Source organism: Phyllostomus discolor, chromosome 5, assembly GCF_004126475.2.
Source record: "Phyllostomus discolor isolate MPI-MPIP mPhyDis1 chromosome 5, mPhyDis1.pri.v3, whole genome shotgun sequence".
Classification (NCBI taxonomy): domain Eukaryota; kingdom Metazoa; phylum Chordata; class Mammalia; order Chiroptera; family Phyllostomidae; genus Phyllostomus; species Phyllostomus discolor.
In genome coordinates, this window is record NC_040907.2 from 66,163,458 (window position 1) to 66,172,957 (window position 9,500).

The window sequence follows — 9,500 nt, forward strand, 5'->3', positions numbered from 1 at the left end:
CTTAGAAGGCAGGTGCCGCACCCTGCGCCTCCGCTTTCTATCCCGGGCAGCGGAGCGGCCCCGACTGGGTCCCAGGTCCGGTCACCGGTGCCCACTTGATTCAGGCCCTCCCCTTCGCCATCCTCGGCCCACTCGACAGCCTCGCTCTCTCCCCCGCCCCCAGAGTCTCGTTTCAGGCATCCCTTTGTCCTTCTCCGGATTGGCAGGTTTTATTATTCCGCCTGAACAATCCGGCCGCCCAGTGGCTGAGGGTCGCTGACGTCGGCGGCAGAGCCGGGGAGTAGTTGGGATTTTGCTCTGTCAGTAACACATGTGTAAGAGCCGCGGAGGGAGCGAGTGAGCCGGCTGGAGGCCAGCGCCGCTGCCGCCGCCGCCGCCTACAAGCCGGGCAGGAGCTGCTCTAGCAACAGCTCCGGCAGCGGCGCAGGCTCCCGCGCGCCGGTCCGGCCGGTCGCAGCTGTCTGTTTCTCCGGCGCGCCCGCCCGCCGTCACCGCCGCTCCGGGGGCTGTTGTTTCTGCGGCTGCTCCCCGGCCGGAGGTGCAGGAAGCTCGGCCGTGCGGTCTCTGCCGCCAGCCCGGAGCGAGCGAGCGCGCGGGAGGGAGGAAGGCGGTGGAGGAGGAGGAGCGCGGGCGGGGGCGGGTGCCGGGGCCGCCGGGCGGGGGAAATCTACAAAGTGAAGCCACATTGCCAAACTTGCAGCAGCGATTGCAGCAGTTGCTGCCGCTGCGCCGCGCCTGAAGCTGCGCCGCGCGGGCCGAGGGCTCCTGCCGCTGCTCGCGCGGAGCCGGAGGCAGAGGACGCGGACTGAGACTGACACTTCTGCTCTCGGCCGCCTGCCACTTACGCGGAGCCCCCCAACCCAGCATCAGAGCAACGCGTTAAAAAAAAAAAAAAAAAACCCAGCCCGTAGCCCCCTCCTCCCCTTTCCTGCTTCTGCGAGAACTCCCCCTCCCACCAGCCAAGGCACCCCTTCCTTGGAAGCCAAGCGGCTTCGCTCGCATTTCGCCGCCGCCGCCTCTCGCAATATTGCAATATAGGGGAAAAGCAGGTAAGGGGACCGCTGGGGAACTGCGGGCGGGGGGGTAGCAGGGGAGGAGGGGACCGATGGGGACCGGTGCTGTTTTCTCCGGCTTCCTTTCCTTGACCGTCCCAAATTGCAAGTAAACAATACATTGGCTTGGATAATGCGCGAGTCTGAAACTACCGAGGCCGGCCTGCGAGCTAGCACGGAGGGCAGCTCCGGGCCGCCAGCTTTGTAGCGGTTCCTGCTTACAAAAGGGTTCTCGGAGACGGGGGCGGGTGAGGACCTTGAAGGGGGTGGGGAGATTTTCAGTTCCTAGGGGAAGGCAGCGGGTGCTGAAAGGAGGATTTAAGTATGAGAAGTAGTGTGAGGGAAATAGTCAAGACCCCCCCCCCCCCCCCCCTGCTTCTAGTAAACACTATTTTTGAAACAGTGGCAGAGAGGATCTAAGTGGGAAGGACTCGGTATTGCTGGGTCTTTAAAAAAAAATTCCTCTTGGTTTGTAAGTCTTTTGTTCCAATCCAGGAGAAATCCGGTGAATCACCTAATTAAAATCAAGACATGAATTAAGCATCCATTTTTACACTACAAATTGCCAGCACTACGTTTGTCCCTCCCTTGGTCTCCATTAAAAAACACCAGAGACGTTGTTAAAGGGGGGCAGATTTTGCCTCTAGCTGCCAGTTCTGCTTTCTATTTCACTGACTATCCCAGGACCTAAATTGCTTGGCTATGTAATTACTAGAGTATAAGCCTATTTAACTTAAAAGCTTTTTTTTTTTTTCCAACTCTAAATGAAACTTGATGAGGGCCCGTCCTTAGTTATCAGGGGAGTCAGTTTCTGGTCAGTCCTCTTGATTCATCTCTTTTAGATTTAATCAGCATTAAGGTATTGCTTGTCCTTAAGAGCTTTAGCTAATGGGGTTACTGGATGCTTTTCTCAGTGTAATGTTTCCTTTTCAAAAAAATATACATATATATTTACCTCTCACCAAAGATGGGGGCGGGGAAGAGCTTGGAATCTCCTCCCTCCCTCTTCCCTTTTAAAAAGGAATTCGGAGCGATTAAAACGTTGGGGGAAACAGTTTAAAGACCTAGAGCAGGAAATGCAGATTCATTTGGGTTAGGGCTGAAATTGTAACAAAAAGCAATTCCTCGAGTAAATGCATCAGATAAATCAATTTACATAAAGGTATGATGCATTCGGGTAAATGCAATGCTAATGGGTTTTAGAGTGGTCTTGTTTCCAAAGTCTCAGGGTTTTGTTACAGCTTAATTGGTGCAGTTCTTATTCTGGTTTATTGTGCGGTCTCTGGACACACGTTCCGGGACTCTTTCGGAGGAAATGTGTTTAAAATCGGCCTATTTAAGAAGCCCTAGTCCTTGTTTCGTTCCCTTCCCTTTGCCCCCCCGCCCCCCCCCAGCAGTGAAGTTGGGCCGGGGACAGGCAAAGTTCGCCCTCTCCCTTCTGAGGTATCAGCTGAATGTCTTGAGCAGATAGCTGGGAGCCTCGGGGGGAGCCCACACTCTCGGCTTACAGAGGACAAAGACAAAACAGGCTGCTTAATTGGCAGTAAATAACTTGATCTTTTTATAGAATAAGTGACTGGAGGAACACTAGGACTTTATTGGACTCCGCATTGGAGGCAACAAATTAATCGGTTTAGGCTAAGCTTTATAAATTGATTCCTATATTATACCCCAGTTGCTTCTCTTATGACATTCATTAGAAGGAGTGGGGAATTTTTAAAAGCAGTTTTGGTGACAGCAGGACTGGCTAGAATTGTGCATCCTTTCATAGTGGCTTTTCACATATCTGTAAACTGCCCCCCCTCTTTTGGGGGAACAAAGCTTTAGCATTTAAATTGCTGATCAAGGGCAGATTAGTGAGACCAAAGTGGAGAGTGTTTATATAGGAAGTTAACAGGCATCCTAAAGTTCAATGATCTATTATTCTTGCCTGTGTCCTGAAAACCCAGAGAAAACACTCATTGATCTTCAAAATGAAATGAGATTTGGAATAATGGGAGATGGCGGTCACCACAATGGCATGTGAAAGGTGCTGTTTAAAATACGAAAAACCAGTTTCGCAACTTTACCCATCGCACCCCCCCAACCCCCGCCTCTGGTTCCCGCACCTCCCCTCCCACCACCACGCAGTCTCCCCTCTGCCGGTTCTTCCCTCCTTCCTTTTCAGAAAACCGAAGTATTTCCAACTTGTGAACTGCAGCTGCACTTCCCAGGGCAAAGCTCGGGAGGGAACGTGGCTCCAGCTAGGGCCGCCTCCCCACTCCCCCTCGGCTCACCCTCTGGGCTCAGCCTGGGCTGGGGAGGGGCCGGGACGGCGCAGCGGTGGGTGGGTTTGACCCTCATTTGCTGGAGGCGGGGGTGGTGGGTGGAGGCGGGGGCTGGGAGGAGGTGCCGTGAGGGGTGGAGCGCTCCGCCGAGCCTCGCTCTCATAGTTTTGACAGTACCCAAGCTGAAATTGTCAGCAGCAGCGAGCGCTGGAAAGTTGAGAGGAGCTCGTGGCCCCAGAACAAAGCTTGAGAAAAGTAAACAGGCGGCTGCTGCCGGCGATCCTCCCTCCTTCCCTCTCCCCCTCACCCTCCTTCCCGCCCTTGCCCTGCGGCTTCCTTCCAGCGGGTTTGGGGGAGAAATAGGTAGTTCACGCTGCGCTTACTAACTTTTGCATCGCCCATGTTTTGTCTTTCTCTGCCTTCCCCTTTCCCCTTCCCGCTCTCTGCAGACCATGGTGAATCCGGGCAGCAGCTCACAGCCGCCCCCGGTGACGGCCGGCTCCCTCTCCTGGAAGCGGTGCGCAGGCTGCGGGGGCAAGATTGCGGACCGATTTCTGCTCTATGCCATGGACAGCTACTGGCATAGCCGGTGCCTCAAGTGCTCCTGCTGCCAGGCGCAGCTGGGCGACATCGGCACGTCCTGTTACACCAAGAGCGGCATGATCCTTTGCAGAAATGACTACATTAGGTAAGACTTGGCTGTCCTTCTCAAGATGGGCAAGCAGAGCAAGGCAAGACCAAAGGTTACCAAGGGTTTGTTTTAAGGGAAGGAGCAGGGCTCCTATGAGAGTACATTGTCTTCATCTCAAACCTTCTGGTTGGCTGAATTTAAGGGGTTCAAGAAGCATGTGTTAAGTTTGTAAATTTTAATGACTAATGGCAAATGCCTTGCTAAGTTAAAACAACTGCCCATTTGGTGGGACTGGGGCCACTAGGTGTACAAAGGTTGGGCACTCTGGGGACCAAAATTTTCAGTGGTCAGTCCCAGCTGGACCCTCTGCTAAAAATAACATGTCAGTGAGAGTTACAAAGCTTTTTTCTTAGAACAAAGTAGGGGCGTACGTTGAAACTCAGAGACAAAAGATTGGCTTAAAAGAGTAGTTAGGAATGATTTGCTCTTGTGATGGCTAATTATGATATTTACACGAACACCTTAAACTTTGTATAGAGTGTAAAACTGACTCATTCTTTTTGTGTCCTGTCTCCTTGTGAGAAATATTGATTACCCATCAGTTTTAAAGACTTGCAATTCTTACAGCGAAACAACAATAACAAAAAAAATTTTTCCAAAAACGGGTAATGTTTCTTTTCATATATTGTTACTTGGAGGCTTGTGCTGCTCCGTGTTAGTGTGTGGTTTGTGATGTAGAATCTGCCATTTTTTCTATTGAGGAATGTTCAGATTTTGGGTTTATTGTTGTCGTTTGTATCATTACCCTTGGTTCCCAAAAGAGGTTTAGGAAAGGAGACTATAGAATATACTAATCTTGCGTTTTAAAGCAGTGTATAGGAACATTCATACGCTGGTGTAAGCAGTCTTTTCCAACAAGTTTCAGTGCAATTAATGGAAAGAATTCAGGAGGTCAGGTGCCTATAGGATCTTTTCAGGTGAACTCAAGCTACTTAAACTCATTAATTTGAAAGGAGGCATTTGAAGGATTACACATTTAATTTGAGTAAATGGTTTGATAGACTGATGCACATGAATGCTTCTAGGAGGTGTTCTGTTTCAACATTCAGTAATTAAAAAAAAAAAAACACCACACACACCGTTGATACTAGAGAGGTGCTCCAGACAGAAGTGCTCAAGAACCACTCACTTTTAAAAAGAATTGCATTCTGTTTAAATTTTTACTCTTAAACTATTTTCTTTATAGTGATTAGAAGAACATTTTGGTCATTTTTCAACGGCAGTGAATCAGTCAGTGGATGAGATATTTTGTTCAACATTTAGCTGCATTGTGATTCCCTCACTGTGTCTAAGCCTGCAAAAGATCCTACTGCTCTTCAGAGCTGAGTATATGCATGTTCACTCCAGTGATGTCATTAGTATAAAATGGAGTAAAATGACATTTGGTTATTCCAATAAAGCAACCCTGTGTCCACTCTCTGGGCATCCTCAATCAGCCAAGTAAAAGAAATATAGGAAGGGAGAGGGCTTTTATTTTTAAATTAAGATGGCAGCATTAATTTCACTAAATGTTTTTTTAGGAGTAAATGTTTGAAAATCAACAGGAGCATGAGTGTAATACTTTCTGGTCCTCCTTCCAAGCAGTGTCATGAGCTTTGACAGTATTAAACAGAGGAAAACTGGGGTAAGAAAAGAGGGTGGTTTGAAGTGGAAAAATTGACAGTGCTGTTCAGACATGGTGGAGGGTACAGATTCATCTCTTCTCCAAGTGCCTTCAGAAAATGCTTGCTTCTGATTACTGCTAATTAAAAAGAAGATGGGTCCACTTGCATTCCCTCAGGACAAGTTTAGGCAAGTGGGTTCCTGGGACTCTCCATTCCTTTCTCTCTACTTGAGGCCAAATATAAATGCCCATTTGGTGTTTTCTTGTGGCTTAATGGAGCGGTGGAGGATGGATGTACAGGCTGAACCTTAATTAATTGGGTCCTTATTCTCCTTCCTTTCTTTTTTCCTCTGAATTTGAAGACTGGAGCCAGGCTTGCTCTTGAACTAGCCGCTATCTTGTGAACCTTAGATATGCCCAGAGGGATGAGTTCTAACTCTGGTACCAAACTTGATGGCCTCAGACTCTGCTCAGGGCTCATCAGCAGCTGACACCAGCCGGGAACAGTCCCCCTCCCCCTCCCCATTTAAGGAATCTGAAGTTTTCAGTGTTTTCTCTGTCCATCAAGATGCCAAAAGGGTAGGAAGATGGCGAGGCCTGCACCTCTCTTTTCTTCTCAGGTACTCCTCCTCCCCAGTTTGTCCACAGGACACTTGTTGGAGGAGTTTTCTAGTGTGTGTGAGGGCCACACTGGGGAAGCTGCTACATTCATTCAGCCTGGCTGGGACCACAGCGATTTATTAAGGGCTTTTAAATTGTCTGACTTGGAGGTTGTGGTTTTTTGAAAACAACCTAGATATGGCTAAAATGCTGTGAGAGAACTAGAAGAGGTGTGTGCGTTATGGGGGGGGGGGGGGCGTTGGTAGTGGGAGCAGTGCTTTCTCCCAGTCCCCTTTCCCCTGGGTGACCTAGTGTCCACTGGGCAGAGCTGGGCTTCGGTCTCCTCTCCCTCCAAGATTTCAGATAAAGCGTCTGCCTTGCTGCAGCGAATCCGCACAATTAAAAGCTTTAATTAGTGGCTCCTCCATTTTCTTAGTTCTGATGGGCTTTATCTAATGAGATCTGGTCTCTGGCTTAGATCTGCTCCGAATGACGTGTCCGCAATGAATGAGAGCTGCGTCGCAAACAAAACATTTAATTAACAAAATTGGCCTCTAAGAAAGGGAGGGAAAAGCAAGGATGGGGGTGAAGAGGAGGGGGAGGGTGGATCTTAAAGGGGCCAACGCCTGTCTCCCCCCAAACCTTACGAAAGTCGGCGAACCTTGGAACTGCCCCTTTCCTTCCCAGCTCCCGGCCCCTCAGCTAAATCCAAGCGCCACCAAGTAGCTTCTGAAACTCCGTTTCTTTTGCTTCAAATCCTTCTTCCTCCACCCCCATCCGGCCGAAAAAGTGGCTCGGAAAGTGCAGCTAGAGGAGGAAGTTCAGTGAAGACGGGTGGGGCTCCAAGTCCTGGGAGGGCTAGGAAATGCGCCAGAGGCACCCGTGGTGGTCCTGGGCCAGCCTTTTCTCGTTTGGCCTGGACCAGGTCTGGGACCTGGGGCCGGCTGGGCCCACAGCCTCAGTAGAGGCACACTGCTGGCCAGCGGCCTCGGGCCCGCGAGGGGGCGAGCGCAGGGCGGGAGCCGGGCAAGCTAGTCGCGCTTTCTTTCCTCACTCGCTCTTTCCCGGGTGGTTGGGTGGTTCACGTGGCGCCCGCAGCCGCAGTGTGCGCGGCCGCAAGAGGTGGGGGCCAGGGCGCAGGGATCGGTGGTGGTTGGTGGCGGAGGGTGTGTTTGTGGAGGGGGTGGCTTTAGTAGCGTTGGGCAAGGGAGGCGCCGCCAGACAGGGAGTTCATTTCCCTGGTAATCAACAGCAAGCTGCTATATTCAGAGAATGCTGTCCCTTTAATTGAACAGGCTAGGTAATTAAATGGCACTTTTCCAATAGGACGTGCTAGGTAAATCTAATAGTTGGTTATTTAATATCACTTTGAAGTCTGCCCACTCAAGCACAATGACAGCACAGGAGCATGTGAACTATTAGCTAGGAGAAAAAAAAACCCGAGGATCTCAAAAATTAATTAAATCGCATGCAATTTAGGGGGAACGTTTATCTTGATTTGTCATAACAGAATTAATTCAAGGCCTCCAATTCACTTGGGGGCAGATCTGTTACTCTGAATTAACCAAGCGTAATTTGGCTGATTTTTTTTCCCCTCTCCGTCCCCTCTAATGCAGCAGTTGAGATTATTCACAGCCCCCCTCTTAAGTATCAATAGCTTCTGGTGCTTTTAAGGTGCTTGGTCTCTAGTTATTCCAAAGTACCTTTAATGGACTTGGCTCCAGGCATAATTTCTGGGTTGCATTTCTTTGTTACATTTAATATAGCTGGTGCAGAATTTAGATTAAATATAGGAACCTGCTGGAAAACCAATTGCTTTTGCATCAGTAGCTGTGGATGTGCATTTTTCTCCTCAGATAGGTTGCTGATATTTACTTGCAGGTACAAATGTATACCTTTCAGCCGCACTCGTAGAAACACACCTCTCCTTGCCTGAAAGCAGTTTAGAAGACACAGGCAGGCAGTGCTCCCTATTGCTGGTATTTTGCTTGAAGTAATAACGCAGTAGAAAATAAGCCCACCTATTGGTCATGGAAGTTACGGAAAGATGCTAAGCATTATTACTAAACTAAAAAATAAGACTTGCTCTCCATCTCTTCATGTCAGCAAGGAGAATTGAAGCTGAGCCGGCAAGCAGTACTAGCATTACGTTGTGCTTTTCACATAGGACTAAAGCACCTTGAAAGTGCCGGGGTTTGGTGGGATTTCTTCCCTTCTTTTCCCTTTTCCCATATAAGGAACCTCTTGATGTTTGTGATTGATTGCATTGCCCAAATGCTGAAATATTAACGACCTTCTTGGACTGAGGACCCAAAGAAAGGAAACTGAAACCGATTCTGTCATCACAATTAAAGACTCCCCTGGCTTTAATTAGCCTGACCTGGGGTATATCTCCCCATTGCTTGAGTTAAAGAGAAAAGAGCCCATTATAGTCCAGTCTGAGACCGATAGCTACTTAATTGAGCACCTAAAGCCTCGAGCCTTTTAAATCAAACACTGTCCTGGACAGTCCCCTTGGTTAGATAATTAACTCTCTAGTGCACAGAAATGCTGTTAGGAGAAAAAAAAAAAACAACTTTTCAGAAAAGGAATGGAATTCCAATGGTAGCCTTCCTCTCTGGTGGAGGGGATTAAAATGTGCATAGACACGTGAGTTGTTCTGCTCTGAGGCGGACTTAAAGCTGTAGACATGGAAGGATCATAAACTCCATTAATAATGTTGTTCAATAGCACATCAGTCCTGGCTAGATGTTGGTCATTTTCAAACTTTGTAATTTTTGACACTTCAGGAATCCCATGATTTTGTGGCTGAATGTTCCCTGAAAGGTTATGAAAGTGGCATTGGAGAAAATCAGATGTATGAAAAGCTTTTGGATTATATACCGCTATCCTGGTTATTAAACTACACTTAAATATTGAAGACATACAACTGACTTCACTCAGGGTAAATTGTTAAATAAATGAACACTTTAGGCTGGGTAATTAGATACTGTGAAAGGGTATTTTTGAGATGGAGTTCACCATGTACCTGTTGGTAGTGGCAGCCGTAATTATAGACTCCTGTCCATTCAAATACTTCTGTGTTGCTGTAAGAGGATATTTGGTCCTTAGCTCTGGTAAGATTCTGTTCCCCACCACTATTATCTACACACACATGCCACTTTATCCTCAGTATGTATTTGTCCACATTGACAGGTTTGTAACTTTATTTTTACCCGAATTGTTTGAATTTGGTATTCCTCTTGGGGATTGGAATAGCCCAGCTGTTAATGGTAAACTTTTTCCCC

At 48.3% G+C, this 9,500-nt stretch overlaps 1 protein-coding gene across 2 annotated transcripts in view; it reads left to right on the top strand.

Moving 5' to 3' along the window:
* The first annotated feature begins 317 nt into the window (after positions 1-317).
* Positions 318-9,500, top strand: part of LMO4 (LIM domain only 4) — a 17,074-nt gene continuing 7,891 nt past the window's right edge. The window contains exons 1-2 of one of the 2 annotated variants that reach the window (XM_028511184.2): positions 318-1,049; positions 3,769-4,007. In XM_028511184.2, the coding sequence (XP_028366985.1) occupies positions 3,772-4,007 (236 nt within the window). In that variant the 5' untranslated portion in view covers positions 318-1,049; positions 3,769-3,771. Of the gene's footprint in view, positions 1,050-3,443; positions 3,575-3,768; positions 4,008-9,500 lie in introns of those variants that run through there. The other variant, XM_028511185.2, reaches the window with a different exon arrangement.